The sequence below is a fragment of the Siphateles boraxobius genome, unplaced genomic scaffold, assembly GCF_051911475.1.
Source record: "Siphateles boraxobius isolate OS27281-9 unplaced genomic scaffold, OSU_SipBor_1 24, whole genome shotgun sequence".
In the NCBI taxonomy this organism is placed as follows: domain Eukaryota; kingdom Metazoa; phylum Chordata; class Actinopteri; order Cypriniformes; family Leuciscidae; genus Siphateles; species Siphateles boraxobius.
The window spans coordinates 7,560,543-7,580,603 of NW_027508855.1; the positions used below are offsets into that span (position 1 = coordinate 7,560,543).

Sequence of the window (20,061 nt, forward strand, 5' to 3'; positions counted from 1 at the left end):
GTACCAATGCTTATGTAACCATGTGATACTACATGGTCTTTCGGTGGTCATCCTTTATCTTGGAGATATGCTCCATTATAAAGTATGAGCTTAAGTTAATCTAAGGTTTGAACCTCCGCAACCAATCAAAATCAATGTGAAGGACAAATGGCTGAGCTCTCGCCCATGAAGGTACAGAAAATAAACACTGAAAAAATAACGACTTGAGTAATAATACTTTCACAATCAAAAGCTAAATGAAGCCCAATTGGCATTCTTAATGAATTGATAAACAGATTTAAAAACAGGTCTAAAGCGCATTACTCTTAAAGAATCAATGAATACATTAAACTATCTTAGCTATTTCTCAACTGTTATGCCTGTTCTTAATGTCTTACAAAGCATTTTAATCTTACTGGCAAATGCTTCAAACGATTTTGGTAATATATCTACTTTAGGACTGACTGATCAGAGTAACAAACATTTTACTTATTAAATCTGCAGTAAGAAAATAAAAAAAATATTTTGAGTCATTTGAGAACTTACTGTACTTGTGGTTTCATTTCATGTACAAGTTATCTTGGAATGACAACCATCGGGGTGTGGTGAGAAAAATGAGCCAGACATATTTCATTATGTCTGTTTCTGTGCCAGTTGTTGTTTAATATGAAACTGCATATTCAGCATATGAGTACAATATGAGTTTTCTCCATTATTTCAAATGAAACTGCATCTTAAACATTTGCAATTGCTTACATGATGTGAACAAATTCACATGATTCATTTCTGGACTTTCATTAAATGGAACGTCACAGAAAGTGAGTGGCACCTAAATAAACTGAGAGGTGAGTGAAAGTAATACAGATACTACAGGAGTACAGATACTACTGGTCAAATATTACTATGTTAAAAAGTAAAAGTTGTAAAGACCGATTTTTTCTTAAGTAAAAGTACAGAAGTACTTGTTTTTAAAAGTACTTAAGTATAAAAAGTAAATGTCAATGCATTGTTTTATTATTGTTGCATCGTTGTATGTAATACTTACAGTCCCTTATGTCTCTGAATCTATGCCTGCCTACCTACCCTCATATCAATATCATATCAAAATTTGTTTATAGAACAAAATTCCAGTAGTGGGATTGAATGTGAGATTAATAAATGAACTCAATAACGTCCACAATGGTTTCGGACACCCAAATGGCTGTTCCCTAAAATAGTGCCCTATTTAAAGTTTTTTGGCTTTTAGTGAACATGATAGCCTTACTGTTATCTATAAGCTAGTGTGCTTCAAAACAATGACAAAATTCGCATTTCGAAGACCAAACCCAACGTTGAAAATGAAAATCAGGTTGATGTCAGAATCCAACACCAGATTGACATTAATCTCCAACGTAAAAAGTATGATATTTGTCTTTCAAATGTAGTGAAGTTCAAGTAAAAAGTTTACAGAAAAAATAAAACTCAAGTAAAATACAGATAGTCAAAAAGTGCACTTAAGTACAGTACTCAAGTAAATGTACTTTGTTACCGTCCACCTCTATGGCAAAGCCCTTATCACTGCTCCTCCTTTATAAGTTTACACAAGTTGATAGAGATATCATGTGTCATGATATCATGACTAGGGTGGATTGAGGAGTCAAAGGTTGTTGTCTAGTTTAGTTATACAGATTACATGATAGAGAATGCCGGTGTGCCCCACAAGTCTCTGAGCTGGCCTGTTCCCGCAATAGAGAAGGTGAGGGATGTAAACTTCCTTCCTTTAATTTAAACGTAATATTTTAATATAAGACAGGGAGAGAGGCCTGTTTTTTGTTTTTTTTTTGATTTTCCAATTCAATTGTCTGGTTAATTCAATTCAATAGTCAGGAAGTAAAACCTGTCTGTGCTTTCACCTATATTTGGGATATATTTGTGTTAATTTTTCATTTAATAGTAACTGGTATTTTAATTAATAGCAATAGCAATAGTAATGTTTAATTTAATTTATATATTTAAGTTATATTTAATTAATTTAAATAACAGCATTTATAATATAATAATATGATTAAATTACATAATAAATGATACATATAAAATATATCATAATTATTAAGTATTTGGATTGATTCAGATGTTTGATGAGCTTTGTGTTTTGTATGAGGTACTCAAGAGAAAACTGGATTTTTAAATCATCCAACATGAAGAGTATCCTGAAGGGCAAACGTAAGTTTAAACATTATGATTTCAAAGATATTATTATCCCCTGGTTTCACAGACAAGGCTTAAGCCTAGTCCCAGACTAAAATTCATTAATGAGCTGTTTTAAAAGCAACTTGCACTGGTATATCTTAAAATATGTCAGTGCCATTGTTTTGTCTCAAGATGCACACCATGTTTTCTTTTCTAAGGCACGTTTCTAAAAGCTACTTAAATGCCTATAACACTTATGATTTTGTAGTGTGTATGAATGTTTAAAAACTAGAAAGTTTATGTTTTGTTGTGTGCATATAACAGGATTTGAGGCACCTGAAGCTGGTTTGAGTAACTCTATCGGAGCTGTGCGCTGGGCTGTTCCTGATGAAAGTCTTCAGGCTCACAGCTCCGTTCCTAGCCAGAGCAGTCAGAGCCACAGACAAAAGGTAAGAAAGAAAGAAAGAAAGAAAGAAAGAAAGAAAGAAAGAAAGAAAGAAAGAAAAGACAGCAGATAGATAGATAGATAGATAGATAGATAGATAGATAGATAGATAGACAGATAGATAGATAGATAGATAGATAGATAGATAGATAGATAGATAGATAGATAGATAGATAGATAGATAGATAGATAGATAGATAGATAGATAGATAGATAGATAGATAGATATTTTGTGTATTGTTTTGTAGTTTGATGTTTTTGCCTGAGATACCAATCTTTCTGTTGCTATACAGGACTTGAAAGATCTCCGCAGCCTGCAGGAATGTGTGAAGTTTATCACTCAGTGGAAACAGCAGGTGGAACATATCTGCAAGGTAACATGTTAAGCTTATAGATTTTAAAAACTATCATCACCATGTGATTCCACAAAGCTGCATGTAATTACAGTATGAAATGCAAGATGAAAAAAAATTGAGTAATGTAATGACAAACAAAATAACCGAAATGATTCTGTTTATACATTAACTCAAACATTCCCGCCATCTAGCTTTACATGATTTGCACCCTGGTCACATGACCACAAACAATAAAATTACACAATGTCAAATTACTGTAATTTCGAGCTGACAACACGTAATGTTCTACTCTGAGCTCTTCATGTCCTCAGACTGGGAATTATGAGTTTCTGTGGCAAAACTATCAGTGCCTAAATGAATCGGCAGCAGTCAGGTGGTATAGAGGTCACATGGTACAAGTAGAAGCTCTCAGAAAATTCACTTTTTACAGTTGAAATCTCGTAATTACAGTAACTGTTGCGAGTCTATGAGCAACACACAGCATTGTATCAGTGTTTTTGAACGAATCGGTTAGGTAAATGATTCAGTGACTCACTTCATAAAGATATTGGCTGAATCTGAAATCACATAGGCTACTTCTCTACTATATAGTAGGTGAAAAACAGTAGGCTATGTGACAAAAGAAGTATGACCGAATTAATATCACTAATATCACCGAATTAAAATGTACCCGGATGACCTACTCTTTTTGGTGAGATTCTGAAGTGTGCATGACTTTACTGTCCCATGAGGCCATGAGAGAGGAGTTGTGAATGGCAGTGAAGCGAGGCCACTGATGCTAGGTCACAATATAATGACAGCATATCGAATGAAATACATCCAGATTACATTCATACTACACTCATTCATTCTATATAGAACTTACTTTTTTAGGGGCTGCGAATATTCACATGGTTTTGTGATATTCAGATATTTGTGATATTGATATTCAAAAACACTGAATCTTAATGATTCAGTGTTTTTGAACGAATCGGTTGAATAAACAATTAAATTATTCACTCATTAAGAGAGTTACATCACCACCTACTGCGAAACAGTTAAGAAAAAGCCACTGAAAAACAGGTTTTTCATTTTGAAAATTTTCATTTTCATGAACTGTCTCTAATGTTATAAAGGTTGCTTAGCAACATCTTATAAAGTAAGTGTTTATCACCCGATGACAAAGCTAAGTCCATAGAAGTTTCATATTCATGGATCATAAAGCTACTGATAAGACTAAATTAACTCCATGTCACTACCTGTCATGATGGTTGTATTGAACTGAAGGTGAGGTAGGGTTTCTGTGTTATGAAATCGCAGCACCCGTTGGGGGTCTGGAGAGTGGGAAAAACGAATGTGGAATATACTGAATGCTGACTGTAATGGGTGGGTGTTTGTCTACACTTACAGTATGTCTTAAATATCACAATAAATATTGACTGTGTGTGTGTGTGTCTGTGTGTTTTTAGCCTGGTGCCAATGCAGACAAAGACCCAAGTATGCATGTAGAGCCACGTAGTCTGGAGCAATGCCGCAAGCTCATCCTGGAGTGGGCACAGGAGTTCAAGAAAGTTGACAATGTGAGTGTATGACTAAAAGAGTCATATAAACAAACGACATAGGTTACCGCTGATATAACTGATATAAGTTATGTCTAACAAGTTCACAAACATGAGATGTTCACTGAATTTGAATAGCCTATAGAGAAAATTTATAAAAGTGTATTGAGTTGATCAAAATGAAAAAAAAAAATGAATTTGAGATAATTCTATATTCTACAATAATTGTACATATCCATTATAGTTCTTTCAAATATCTATGTGTAGTAGTATACATACAGTAGTTCTAATATAGGCCTACCTATAAAAAAATACGCGAAAAAGCAGAAATCTCGTCAAGCACCCCTAGTGTTCAAACTACGAACTACTCATGGCAGTCACCAAACTTCTGGAAAAAGAATAACATCTTGAATTGTTTTCATTAAGGTCATTGCTTAGATTGTATCAGTTTATTATTTTCCTGTAGTTGTTTAGTGAGAGCACATGGCGACAAGAACGAGATGCAATCTGGGAGCAGAAAGAGAACAAGGCGGATTCTGCCAAGCACATGGAGCAGAAGATCATGGAATGGGCTAAAGAGCTACAGACTGTGTCAGAGGTGAGATCAGCGTGTTTGACCCCATGATACTTATGTGATCATGTAAAAATGTATGTATGGTATTTTTTGTACATGTATATTCTACCTGTGTGCAGCGCTGTGGTGTGATGAGGCACGAATTAGCCCAGTTTTTGAGGCAGCTGGAACTGAAGAAGAGGAAAATATTGACTCTATTGCCTTTTCTGGAATTCATAACTTGGTCTCTACTGAAGCAGGACAGCCAGGTACAAGTTTAGATAAGAGACCAATAAACTACTTAAAAAAAAAAAAACATCTAGCAAGAGTCCATAGTTTGCAACCATATACTTAATCAACAGACAATTTAAACAGAAAAAGGAGATACTTTTATCACTGCTTATGTAAACAGTTTGGCACAGTTTGCAGATCATCACCATGGCCAAAGAAGCCTATTCTTTTTTCGCTTTGCGGTATTTATTCTGTAAAAATGCATTTGTGCTTTGGTTATTTGTGTTTTCGAACATTCTAGACCTTTATGGCAGTTTGCTGTCTCCTTTCCAAGAAAGAGATTCCATTCTAGAGAGATTCAGTTTCAGAGAATTCAGGTTCAGTTACAGAGATTTATATAAATTTGTATATAACACACACACACACACACACACACACACACACACACACACACAATAATATAAGCAGTATATTTAGATGTATTATATTTATAATTTATTTTTTAGGGTATTGTTCCTCAGCTATGGCTCCTAAGCAAACATCGTACCTGGAAAACAGGTAATTTTTTTTTTTTTTTTTTTACTTAGACCAGTCAATAGATTGAAATACAGATTTGGCTATTTCCTTTTAGGAAAAAAGTTATAATTTAGTGATTAAATGATATTGACTAATCATACTTATTATATACAGTTCAATTAAATATGTTTAATTGTTTTGACAGAGTCACCAAAGTACATTCCAAACTCAGGTACAGATTTATGTATTTATTATGCCTTATATTGTTAAGCACACAATTGAATGTGGCAAGCATCCAACATGTCATCACTTTAATCATCACTGTGGTAGTAATGTTTATTACTGTTTTCCATAGTGTGGAGATGGATCTGCAGTGCTTCAGGTATCCCCGATTCAGACCTTTATGATTCACCTGCCAATGAAAATTAGTTTGGGCTTAAGAAAGCTTTTAAATTTATATTTGCACCTGTTCCACTTTATCATATCCTCTGTTTAGTGGACATTACACTGGACCCCATGACTAACCACCCATGGTTACAACTCTCAGATGACAAAAAGAAGGTACAGGAAGCTCTGAGTGAAACCGAAATGTCATTCAGTAACCAGCGCTTTGACAGCTGGCCGTGTGTTCTGGGCCGGGAAGGGCTCACTTCCGGTCGGTACTATTGGGAAGTTGATATTGCCAACAAAGGCTACTGGCGTATTGGAGTGACCACTTCCTCCTCCAAAAGGCAAGGCCGATGTCCCATGAACCCCTGTGAGGGCTTCTGGACAATATGGAAAAGCACACGGCAGTTTTATGCATGCACCAAGCCGGAGACTGAGCTACCTCTTACACTTGTTCCCAGAAAGCTGGGAATCTACCTTGATTATGAGGAAGGGCAGCTGTCTTTCTACAATGCAGAGACACACTCACATATCTTTACATTTACTGCAAATTTCAGAGAAAAGTTGTACCCACTTTTCGCACCACTGGATGGACGTACACTTATCACACTGTCCTCCACAGTCAATTCAGAAACGTCCTCTTTCGACGTCGCTATTGATCTACAGTCCTTGTAACATGACAAATGTCCTCATAGGGATAATGAGGGCAGCAGGTGGGACTTGCATACAAATACAGCTGCCAGTCATTGTGATCCAAGCAGATGATATCTGTCAGATCTAAAGGAATGAGATCCTGTGGATACTGTGAAGTTGTTTTGGTTGTAAATTTCAACTTCAGCACTGTTGCAAAGTTCTAAGGATTTTCTTAATGGAAAATTATGAAATTATGATTGTTCTGCAGATTTATGAATCACGATTTTCTTGTCATTTTTGTTAGGTTTGCCTCTGAATGAGATTTGCCATTTCATCCGAATCAAAAATAGTAGTACAATAAAAAAGTATGTTTTTTATATATAATTCATAAACTTTTGATTCTAGCTTACAATTCTTAAATAAACAATAATGTACATTTGCTAAATATAGCACCACTTAAGAGTGTACACTTGGGTAGTGGGTGGGATTTGGAACCAATCTATTAAATTTGGGGTTTTTGTGAATCCAATATGAGTCGCTGCTTGGAATGCCAACAATGAATACTTTGAGGTACAATATGATTGTCTACAAGCTTCAAATTGGCAGTCCTAACCCCTACCACAATGTTATGTAATTGTGTTGCATGTTTTATTACGAATCTTACATGCATGTAATTTCTTGTAACTTGTTTAAAACTGCATAAACGTAAATGCTCTACCAAAAAAGAAATCAAGACACAATACATTTTTTAAAAAGCATGTATTTAAAAAAAAAACATCCCCAGATACAAATAAATGCATGTGTATATGTATAAAGGCAACTATGCGTGTACAATAACATAAAAGGGGAAAATAAAAACAGCATAAAATTCTAATTAGAACAGTATCAAGAAAGTTTTATCAAGATTACCAGGAGGGACTCAAACATGCCCTGAGTATTTGCTCATATTTAGGCATTCAACCCATTACCACTTACACATCAACCGTTATTTCATGGTAACTTTGACTGGCCAGTTATGAGTTTTTATCTTTGCCATATTACTTAAAACAACAAATAACAGGAGTAAATCAAGAAGTAGTTCAAATTGCAGTATATGGTTGCACAAAATCTTCAGACCATAACAGATCATTTTAAAGGTTTGCTAGAGCAATGTTCTACTCTTTGAGCAAGAGAAATCAAAAATGGTATATTCTTTCATACATTAAGATATAAAGATGAAAAAAAGTTAATAAAAAGGATTCCAAATACAAAATACAGTGTTGCTTTTTTGTTATTTTTTATTACAGATTTTGGCTTGTAACCAGGGCTGCTCGTTTCATCTATTATTCATCCTCTTTTCTTTAAAAAAGCTGGTTACAAAATACAACAGGTTACAAAATACTGGTATAACTAAATCTGGCCATCTAGTAATTCAGAGACAAACTCCTTTACAACCTAACCAGAGTTCAGACACTACGAGTTAGGAGGCAAGTGACCTGCACTGACCCACAACAGGAAAAAAAATCCTACACACAGTTAAGCCTCATTGCTTGACATTCATTTATCAGGTCTGCAAAATGATGGGCCAGTATTGCTTCTCTAGAGCTGATAGAGCACAACACACCCTAAAGTAGCCAGCTGATACTAGGCTTAATCATACAGAACTTTTCTGGATCAGCTGACTTACACATGTCATGTCATACACATACAGGACTGAGGGATCACATGGGTCAGCAATTCAACAAATGCTCCCTCTATGACAAGCTGTTTTGGTCAATAACGAAGGCAGAAAAAAACAAAACTCTCCCTTTCTTTTTCTTTCAGCATCCCGCCATCTTAATCAGAATCGCTCTTTTCATCTTTTACCATCAGTTTTTTCCCTCTTTTGGGCTCAGGTGTTTGGCCATCCTTTTCTTTCTTGGCTTTTGACAAGCTGAATTCAGAATTCAAAATTCAAAGAATGTTATGGATATATAAGTGTCGAATGAGCTCTCTGTTGACAGTCATTGTGTAAATGCTGTTAAAGTAGATTACAAGACAGAAAAATATGCAGTTGTGAAATAACACTTACATTTTCTGCCGGTACTTGTCTACGTCACCTGGAGGCACAACGTCGCTAAGTTCCAGGCCATCGTTAATTTTCTTTAACATTTCAAATCTCTCTTTACCCCTCACCTGTGTGAAGAAGTCATGCATACAAATAAACAACAACGGTTTTGTTTAAAGTCTTATCCAGCAATATTTGTAATACACAATGCCAAGTTTTAAGTATAAACTTGATTAGTGCAAACTAGGTAAGCCATGGCAAGTTTATTTATGAAGCACATTTAATACAGTGGTAATTCAAAATGCTTTACATATATATATATTTTTTAAATTTGTAAATCAAAAAAGGTTAAAAATACAATAAAAAGTTAAAATTAAAGAAAACAAAAGGCTAGAGTATATATACTGTATATATATATATATATATATATATATATATATATATATATATATATATATATATATATATATAAGATAAGAATCATAGTCAGTACCTTTAGCAAAGTACATTTTAAATAAAACTTAATTTAACACCTACTCTAAGTGGGTTATTATAACTTAATGTTAATCGAACCAGGCACTTTTTGTGACTGCAACCTATAAAAAACCTTAATGTAAGCTGTTTGTCAGTGAATAATACAGATTTTTGAGATGAAGTCAAAAGAAACATTTAGTTAATTCCAGGGTATAAGCAGACAATTCCAAATGCAAAACTTGGAATTGATTATTAATTAAATTAATTATATTAATACCGTAAATGTTAACGCAAGAAAAAAAACTCTAGAGAGCCTCATAAATCATATATCTCAGATTCTGCAGCACAGAACTTAATACTGCTTAACAGCAAAACAGGTTTAAAATACTCCAGACAAGTTTTATTTAATATATACATATTGGTTTGTGTACTAATATAACAATACATACAAATTAGAAGTCAACCAATACTGTAAAATATATATACTGAATGCCATAAATAATGTTCTTAGTCTTTCCATTGAGTTTACATTGAATTAAATGGCAGATACAGTTTACTGTGTAAAAACACTAAAACCAGAAAGGAAGAAAGAAAGAAAGAAAGAAAGAAAGAAAAGTTAATTCAATCAACCAATCAATAAATCAATGCCTTTTGAAATTTAACAATCAGAAGACCAAATTTCAATTCCTGTTTTTCCAGTCGTAAATTTAAAACCACTTAAAATGATAATTAAGAATTGTGCTATACCATTTAAGATATTTAAACCTTTCTTATGACCTTAAATTTGATAAAACTTAATTTAATTTTAAGGCACAATATGTAAGTTTCACCGCTAGAGATCGCTTATTCAAAACATTAACAAAGACGTAGCTTGATGACGGAGAGAAATTATCATGGAATCATGAAAGTTGTCGTCTTGACTTCCACAGCCGATGGAAAGTAATCCGACGGGACTCGATCCGAGGAAGAAATCATGTTCATGGATGAGCTAATGTATTGAAGTTTTATTAACATTACTGTGCTATTAAGCAGGGATTAGAGTCTGGGACATTTTACGTTTTTATTATACTTATATGCCGCAGTCGGTTGCTGCCGCTCCATTTTAATCGTAAAATAAACAAAAAAAAAGTAGTAACATTCGCCTCCTTCCCAGAACTTGAACTTCGTAAGTTACGTTTGATCACTTAAAATCACATTATTTTATTTAATTCTAATGAAACCACCACAAGAGCTGAATAACTCATTCAGGTCACTTTATTTGAAAAATTTAAATTGTGGGGTAATGCAGCACCGTTTTACTTCATCAAAACATCTTTCAAAGAGTGGAAGCTAATTTTCGGCCTACATCATAAAAAGTTTTCATATATATACTGGTATATATATATATATATATATATATATATATATATAAATATATATAAATATATAAATGACCTAAGATACTTATCCACATGATAAAGGAGGTCTTGAATATAAAAATATCAATAACTCATTTTCGACCCAAAACTAAGTTGCTGGCTTTTGCCTTTGCATGGTAGTATATAACAATAAGTTTTCTCTCGATAAAGGAATCCAAACAGCTGCTCACTTGTCTAATAAAACATAATATATTAAAGCGTCTTTGGTGTTTCCATGGTTTCTATCGAAGTAAAACCGGAAATGGAGGGTAAAGTAGATATAACGTTATGACGTTATAGATAGGCGACGCAACTATACGGGTTGTTACACTGTTTTAAATAAATGTTTTCTATGTATTTAAACAGTTGGAGACATGTGGGATAATGCAAGTACAAAAGTCAACAAAATATATAACATTGTTCTAGTGTTTTGGTATATTTCAATCTTACATCATTTAAGACTTTTTAAGGACCCACATCTACCCTGAATGAACCCCTCAATAAAGCCCACAATAATCTCCATGAAAATCACAGAAGAATGATAAAGAAAACAGAAAGTTTGTGATCACCTGCAGAGTATAGATTTCTTCATCACTGCTGGCGCTCAGCTTGGCCTTTTTACTGCCCTCAGGTCGAGATGAAGATGAAGAGGATTCTTTCATCAAATCTGCCAGATCAGATTTACATTACTATAACATATTGAAGCAATGTATACTTTTATTCAGCAGTGTACATGCAATCTAAATGAATTGAATTCATATACACACGCAAACATACTTCGTTTGGTGGTAGAGGGGGTCTTGCTAACGGTTTTAGTCTCCTGTTCTTTCCTGAAGTTGCTCTCTTCAGTTTTCCTGTCCCTGCCTGGGCACGCACAGACACGCACCTCGAAGGATCTGCGGCCCAGCATCTGACCGCTAAAGGACAAGAGTAAAACAGATTTGATGATCCTTTGTGTTAGGGGTGGGCATTATTGCAAAAATATCACATCACGATTTTTGTCAGTAAAATCACGATTCACATGCCAAACTAATGTCCTTATTTTAAAAACAAAGCCTTGGGTAACAAAATGTAAAATATATAATAAAAAATAATGGCAGACATGTAGGGCAAAGTGGCGAAGATAACATATTTGTCATTATTTTCTTTGTTATTAAAAAATAAGAACAATGATACACATTACACATACACAACATAATATACAAATGAACAGTGCTTATTTGTTCAGCTACAGTAGGTGTATTTAACAGCAGCATTCAAGAAAGAAACTAAATGAACAAAAAATAAAACACTACATAAACCTCACTGTATAAATTATACATTGATTCTTAACGCTACTTTTCATTCAAAAGCAGTGAGTGATTTTCTCATTGTTTAGTTGTTTTATAAACATTAAAGGGATAGTTCCACAAAAAATGAAATTTGTAATCATTTACTCTCTCAAGTTGTTTTAAACCCGAATAAATTATTTTCAAGAGAAGAAAAAAAAAAGAGTTTATTTTGAAGAATTTGGCTATGCAAACAGTTGCTGGTCCCCAGGGACTTCCATAGTATATTTTTTCCTACAATGGAAGTCAATGGGGACCAGTAACTGTTTGGATAGCCACATTCTTCAAAATATCTTCTTTTGTGTTCAACACAAGAAAGAAATTACATTATATTACAAAAAACTTTAGAGTGAGTAAATAATGACAGAATTTTTATTTTTGGGTGAACTATCCCTTAAGCGGCAGCATGTTTACTATTAGGCGACATTTTAATCGTCCACTATCAACAAATCGTGATATCGCTTGGACACCCCTAGTTCACATAGGAATGCAATTCACTAACAGAGGAATAAAACATGCACTACTTACTCCTGAGTCTCCAGAGTGACAATTGTGAGGATGGGCCGGCGGTTCATGCCACCCATGCAGCTACTATTGCACATGTAATTATACAGAATTGTGATGAATTCTGCTCCCAGCTGCAAAAAAAATAAAAATTACGTTACAAAATAAACTCACATCTGTCATCTACTAAATCTCATTGTTCACTGTAAATCTTGCCATAACAGATTCAAATATTGAGACTGACCTGAGGAGATTCATAGGGCACCACTACACTGTGCCTGGAGGTGATGTCATCTTCCTTGTAAATAGCACGCAAGTTTCCTTCCACTCGGATCAGGTGAGCAGAAGGAGCCAATCCTGAACAGAGAGTACACAGACCTGTTAATGGCTTTTAGTAGATCAGGTGAGAGAGCTTAAAGCTGGTGTTTTCTTGTACAATAGTGCGAGAAAGATAGCGTCATACCATCAGTATCAGGTGTTCTCTCGTGGTGGGGGCAACGCCGGACCACCTCAGCCACATGCTCAGACTTTTTATAAATGGCTGTGGCTCTGAGCACCGAGCCTTGGGGAGGGGCAACTTCCACCACCATCTGAACTGGGCACGTTTTCGCCAACTGGCAAAAGAGCTTGTTCAGGTCTGGAGAGTACTGCAATCAGAGAAAAAGAAGAGATCATTATGAGATTCATATAAATGAAAGTTACACATTGGAAAAATAGTAGTACATAGTAGTAATTAGTATTAGTAAACACAAGTTAACAGAACATTCATTACATTTGTTACAATTCATGAGAATGTTTATTGAAATTAGGAATGGGTTAAGATGGCTGACTATCTGTCCAACTATCGACTACTAGTTGATTACTTTGGCCGACTACTTTATTTAGATCTTTTTTCTAAATTGGTCCCTTTAATCCACCACCACTACAGTTGTGGCTAATTCACAGCCTTTAACAATAAACTTCCGTCTGACAGGCTGATTTTGAGAATATGTATTTGCTAATTGCTAATCAACACATTTAAAATGCATTTGTTTTATGCCGGAAAAAAGAAGTAAAAAAGAAAATGTAAAAAGTCTGCTTTAACTGGATTTTTTTTAGAAAGATAAGCAAGCATCAACAAAATTCTCAAAAATGTCACAGCACAATTTAAATTGATACAATTTATATAACAAAAATACATAATTTATCACATTTCCAGTTGAGTTTTTTTGGAATTTTATTTTCCTCTTACCCTTCCGATCTTATGCTGTCTTGTAGTTTCTCACAGGATCTGAAACACACCAGTTTGACTATCTTTTCCTATAACAATAGGAATATATTCTACTCTCTATTCTAAAACTGCACTATAGGACACTCCTTCTCCCTCCAATGGTTAGGCTGGAAAATTTTGGATGCCAAACGTCCCTGCTCTGAGTCTTGTAGACTGCAGTTTCTGCTTTGGTAGAACAAGACACCCCCTCCCCCACTGCTCTATGAGGACAAGTTCAGACATGTTCAATCTCTACAGATACCACTTACTAAACGACATTGCTGCTTATATTATATTATATAGAAATATAAAAAAGAAATCAAGGCACAAAGAAAAAAAACATGAAGTTAACAAGGAGATTTCACTCATATAGGACTAAATGAAATATAACTACTGTCAGATAATGTTAGATGACTAAACAAAGAGATTAAATAAGCTTGACATATGACTCATTTCTAACATAAATGGAAGTGTACACTGAGAGGAGAAGGGGAAAGAGTTTTTTTTTACTGAAGGCGAATCCGGTCATATTATCTTTGGTAAAGCAGCCATCTTAGAGCAACACCTCGTTCTACAAACTTGATGGTCACAAGAGTGTGTATTAAACTGTATTTTTTTAAATGCACAGACAAATGACCTAAACCCCAGCTTGTTTCCTAATCTGGCTTTCTAATAAACCTGACTTTGTACGCTATGAATGTTCTTGGCACTTGAATTGGATGAATTTGATGAATTGCTTATGTTCCTCTAATGTAAGTGGCTTTGGATAAAAGCATCTGCAAAATGCATAAATGTAAGCCAACCGCACTACTATTTTCATATATTTCTTGTAACTATAAGCATTTTTAATTTACAGACTAGCCTTTATCCATTCACCAAGTCATAGGGTCGCACTACATACAAGTATATAGGCTAAATAGTATTTCTAAAAAGTAAGGACTTGAAAGGTCTGAATTGATCCAAATAAAGTGCAAAAGAAGAAAGAAGAAAAAAGATTTGGTGGAAGGTGGGTGGCAGGGGGGCGGCACTTTTTTTTCTTTCTTTTTTTTTAACCCCAGCGCTACCGGAGAAGTTTTTGTTGCTCCACATGAGAACATGCCCATTCATGTCTTCAGACAATGGCGTAAGAAATTGCCAAATTAAATTTCTTATTTGCCCACTCCAGATGTTAGATCAACAAGCCGAATGACTACAGCTATCTCTAAACTCAAGGGGCGAATACACAAACAAAGGGAGGTCGGGAATGTTTTACTCAGGACAGGAACGAAGGCGGCGAATAATGAATGAAATCTCGTGGTATCCTGGCAACATTCCGATTCAGTGGTCACCAGAAAGAACAATGTAAGTCTCTACCTCAGGTACATGTACATCCATGTTCACACTTAAGATAAAACCTACTGCATACTAATGTTAGTTTGCTATTATATTGTCACTAAAAATTGTAGTGTAATTTATAATAACTATATATTATCACTAACATTTGTCACTAAACCCTACTTTATTTCAGATTAATCTAAAACCAAACAGAATATGAAAAACTAATGGCAATTGGAAACTAACAGATTGATTTTTCATTAATTTAGGACGCTAGTGTATAATGCATGCATAATGTGAGAGAGGAATTATATGGGTGAAAGTACACTAAAATGTCACATTTTATGTAAGTTTAGTACAGCATGTGTGGATGTATGTGTGCGCATGTATTTTTAACTTACCGTGCAGGTGACAGACTTGGCTGTGCCTGATTGCGGGAACTGCAGTTTAAACCCATGGTCGCCAGGATAATCGGTGGCAACTGGGACAGTGGAGGTCGGTGGGGAGGAGGACGGCTGAGGCGTTTCAATCAGCAAGTTAAAAAAACTTGGGTCGAACGAACTCTACGGACAAACACATGAGACAAAAGAGTTCAGCATTAAAAATCAGTTGTGAACATTAGAGTGGATGTACTTGTATGCGTGCCATTAAAAGAAAATAACCTCATCATTGATGTCCAACCAAGGGCCACCTTCTGGAGCTGAACTGAGACACAAATTGGGAGAAAGAGAGAGAGTTAGATTATCCTTAAACCAATAAAGCGCACACACAACAGAGTACTGATTACTGATAACCAAGAAAAGTTTAATGGATGCAAGCAAAAATAAAAAAACACCAAAATTCCTTTAATGGCCCACAAATTATGGCAAAAGGCTGACATAATATTGCCTGCTCCCATATTAAACTGGTGAAATGACCAGCACCAAGTCTCAGGAGTGTGATCCTTCCTTGCAAACTTACATGAGGTTCCGCTCCCAGAGGTCAGCAAACTCTTGACTCTCAGGATTTTCTGCCATGTCCTGTTTCAGATTCGCAAAACTACAAACAAAATAGAAGATTTTCAGTCCTCTGTCCTCGCGAAGATACCGCTTAGCTAAGTAGCTAATTTGTTACACAGGCTAATCGCAAATTTGTAGATCTCGTTAAAGTAAAGCAAAAAGTTTGTCTAGACATAAAAGACACATTTCTTTAAAACAACAACAACAACATTAATTTATAACAGTGAAGAGCGATTTTCACGTTTTTATCAGCTAACGTTAACCCACTCCGTGGTTAGCACTGACGTTTCAACAACGTTTAAAGCGCAGTCGGGCCTGTGAGTTTCCGCTTATGTTAATTCATTAACGTTAACGTTAGTTGTATTCTAAAATTTTAACGCGATTTTTATCACATCGACGTCAGCTCGTCGAAATATATATTTTTGAACACATTAAATGATTTTGTACTTAAAATCCCGACTTTAAAGCGGGAAAACATTTTCAAATCAAACAAACATAAATGTATGTTCCTACGAATCAGCACAAGTGTCTCTCTATTACGTTACGTTACCTTGAGACAATTTACTTTGCTGACCTCTTCTCCCAAAACTGTTATCTCGTTGCTCTTCCTGCGATGATGTTTCGAGTCACTCACCCCAACGGCCAAAACAACACAACAAAAAAGTGGGTTTCTTCTCGCAAATCTAAACCAAAAAAAATATCCACGCGTGGAGTTTGTGGGGATTCCCCGACAGGAGGAGTCTGCCTACGTCAGCGTCACATGACTGACTACAGGACTCACACATAGAGAAAAAATACTGCAGGGAATAAACGAGTTTAATTGAACTCGACATTACGTATACATTTTTCCTTTTAAATAAATAAATAAATAAAACATATCTGACATGTTTGCGAAAATCGATTATGTTATTTCAAAAGGCGTGGAATCTGCTAAATGAGGAAGATGTTAGAAATATCTTGTCCTTTATTTTTCTGCGTTGGGTCGCGCGAGGGCGCTTGACAGTACAAATATTTAATTTTATTTCTAAACTCTTTTACATATTATATTGGACATCTATTTGACATTGTATTAGGCAAGACTCACCATTCAATTTCTAGGCAAAGAAATAAGTTGTTAAAAGATTGATAATACAGAGGGATCCAGGACACATTTCATACAATTTTGGTTTGAAAACTCAAAGCGCGAAATCTCCAGGACATGGCATGGCAGAAAAACTTATGAATCCATCTGACTGAGGTACTGATGAAAGTCACTTTTTTTGCATACATATATAATGTTGTCTGTGTTTGCAGAAATTTCACCAAATAACGAGCTTCAGCTCCAAAATAACTTAACCCACATCACAGCCACAGAATTTCTGTGATTGCTACCCGTGAGTTATAAAAAATCTTACATGAAACTGACCTGTCAGTTGAGTCCCCACATCACTTACATAGTGGAAAAAAAGGTCTTTCATGATTGAATCATCACTCAGAATGAAAGTGGTGCTATGATGAGTAACGATTCTGAAATATTATTATTTATTGTCATGTCTCACACACACACACACACACACACACACACACACACACACACACACACACACACACACACACACACACACACACACACACACACACACAATATGTTTGCATTTATGAGGGAATGTTATGAGGAACAGATGATTGTACATATATTAAAAAGTAAATAGAGCTTAGAGGCAGTTATTGGTCTACAATTGAAACTGATCAGCCAGTGGTGCTTCAAAATAGAAGTCAACATTAACACCAGGCTCTCATTAACATGTTGTGCTTTTATAACCTAGAGAAACAATTAAACCATCAGAACAAGTTAGCTTAGGCGTGTTATTTAAAATGTATACTTATATTTCCATATGAAACAGGCTTCTGCGTCTCCAGGATTCTCAGCTACAATGCAAATCACTTTTAGAATGAATCAAAATAATGAAAAATCTTTTTTACACAAAACCAATTCATTTGATATTATAAGTCATTCATAATGAATGTGATTTATTTTTGAAATATTTGTGTGATTGGTATTGAAATAAAAAAAGAGTAATAGAAACGAAAATACCACACATACTGTATATTTTGTATTGCATAGTCAACATTATTATGTTCAGTGTTAAAAATCATATTTCTTGGGCAATATTGTGTTTTAGACCGGAGGAGACAATTTACTTTGCTTTTGTAATAGACCCATTACAGTAAAAAGGCATAATGAAACCTACAAACTAATTGTTTTTATTTGCTAATATTTTTTTTAATTTAAATTATGAGAAATTCTTTATTATAAATACAAACTTTGCTTTTACATCACTTAGAAAAATGTTCAAACAGTTTTTACACATCTTCATGTGCTGTAATCCATTTTTCTCCAAAAAGGCCAAATTACAATGATCAATATTATTCACCTATTGTGGACAAATACAAAAAAGAAATCATTAAAATTAGTGCCTTTTTCAAATAACTCAGAGAAGCGGAAGCTTAATGTTGTGGTGTGTGTGAACATTCTAGAACAGCTCTAAAAGTCAGCTAAAGAATGCCTGATTTTGATGTCTCGAAATTTCTCCTTATTAAAAGGAAAATCGTATAATTATACAAAATTCACAACTTTGATGTTCTGTTCAAAATATTTAGTTTATAATGAGTGTCTTTCAATAAAGAGAATATAAAATTACCAGGAGGATACATTTTTGGTCAAACATGTCACCACTCTTACATTTTTGTCATCTCAATAGGCCATTTGCACTTTTTATAGACAAAAGGCACTCTAAAAATATCATTGTGTCTAAAAGACACTCAAGAAATATCATTGTAGAGAAAAGGAATTATTCTTTGTGTGAATATGTTGTGTGATGTTATTTCTTGCATATAGTCATTAATAGCATTAACTACGTTTTTTTCCACAGTATATGAAAAAAAAAAGATTGTAGTTGATCAGTATTATTATTGTAAAGCATTCGATTTGCCAAACACGTCAGTATTAAACATATAAATCCAAAATTCGAATTCATAATTTTAAATTAAGGTTACAACACATCACATAAACGTTTCCTCATTTTCTCTCCAAAAGTGTAATTCTGACACGCAGTTAACATGATAGCATAAAATTTACCAATGAAATTCCTGAACAACTGAAAAAAAGAAACCTCATATTCTCATACTAATATGTTTAAATCAAAAGGAGACTAGAGGAAATATAAAAAACACTGCATACTCTTAAAATGGCTGATGCATCACTGGATTACAGTCATTTTCCAAAATGCATATAAAATCATAAATGTATAACAAGTTGATATAAGCAATTGCTCAAAATGCTCAAAATCATATTTCGAAGATAATGCTGAGATTTAACTTCGCATTTTCTGTCTCTCATCATAGTTCCTATCAAGCACATGTCACTTAGCATTTAGCAACCAGGCACCTCTGCCCAAACCGAGGAGAATAATATTAAAAACAGGACGAAAAGTATCCGAAATTGCATAAATAAATTTAAAAGTTAAACAATATTACAGTAGATTTGCTGATATATAAATAACTTTATGCAGAGCTTCTACAGGTCAGCTACCTTTTCACCCACCTGTTGACAAAGTTTGGAGCTTCAGTCCTAGAGCTCGGAATAAAATTCTCAAATCCCGAATATGAAGTCGAAGGATATGTAGGTTCCATCTCGCAAATTAATCGCCGCTTAACGGAGCGTGAATATTGTTAATATTGATCAGTTTGAGCCAGAATGGTGGCTACATTAGTTTATGCAGATAACTTGTCAAATAAGAAGCAAAAACGTCATGAAGGGGGGTCAATGAACAACCAATAGTTTTTCGTACGCCTTTTTAAATATATGGATAGACCGCATACCCTCGAGAATATCCGGGAATGTATTTTGACCCTATAGCATAAGTGACAACTAATTTCCACAACTAAATTCAAAACAGTCAAAATACGACATTGAGTAAAATGT

General features: G+C 34.6%; 2 protein-coding genes across 3 annotated transcripts; one reads left to right on the forward strand and one right to left on the reverse strand.

Annotated features, from left to right (window-relative positions):
• Positions 1-2,156: 2,156 nt before the first annotated feature.
• On the forward strand, positions 2,157-7,371 carry LOC143749305 (E3 ubiquitin-protein ligase TRIM69). Its single transcript, XM_077241845.1, has 10 exons — positions 2,157-2,181; positions 2,473-2,577; positions 2,861-2,967; positions 4,398-4,508; positions 4,954-5,085; positions 5,181-5,309; positions 5,778-5,829; positions 5,993-6,019; positions 6,143-6,169; positions 6,284-7,371. The coding sequence occupies exons 1-10, from the start codon at positions 2,157-2,159 to the stop codon at positions 6,847-6,849; spliced, it is 1,281 nt and encodes a 426-aa protein (XP_077097960.1). The 3' UTR covers positions 6,850-7,371.
• A 695-nt stretch (positions 7,372-8,066) lies between these two features.
• On the reverse strand, positions 8,067-16,873 carry tp53 (tumor protein p53). Of its 2 annotated transcripts, XM_077241112.1 has the most exons (11): positions 16,648-16,873; positions 16,060-16,137; positions 15,762-15,804; positions 15,501-15,662; positions 13,000-13,183; positions 12,781-12,893; positions 12,561-12,670; positions 11,482-11,621; positions 11,274-11,371; positions 8,858-8,961; positions 8,067-8,719 (listed from the first exon to the last, which is right to left on the reverse strand). In XM_077241112.1, the coding sequence occupies exons 2-11, from the start codon at positions 16,113-16,115 to the stop codon at positions 8,623-8,625; spliced, it is 1,107 nt and encodes a 368-aa protein (XP_077097227.1). In that variant the 5' UTR covers positions 16,116-16,137; positions 16,648-16,873; the 3' UTR covers positions 8,067-8,622. The 2 variants fall into 2 exon arrangements, with proteins under 2 accessions (XP_077097227.1, XP_077097228.1); XM_077241113.1 differs by lacking the exons at positions 15,501-15,662; positions 15,762-15,804; positions 16,060-16,137; positions 16,648-16,873 and adding an exon at positions 13,768-13,970.
• Between the last annotated feature and the right edge of the window lie 3,188 nt (positions 16,874-20,061).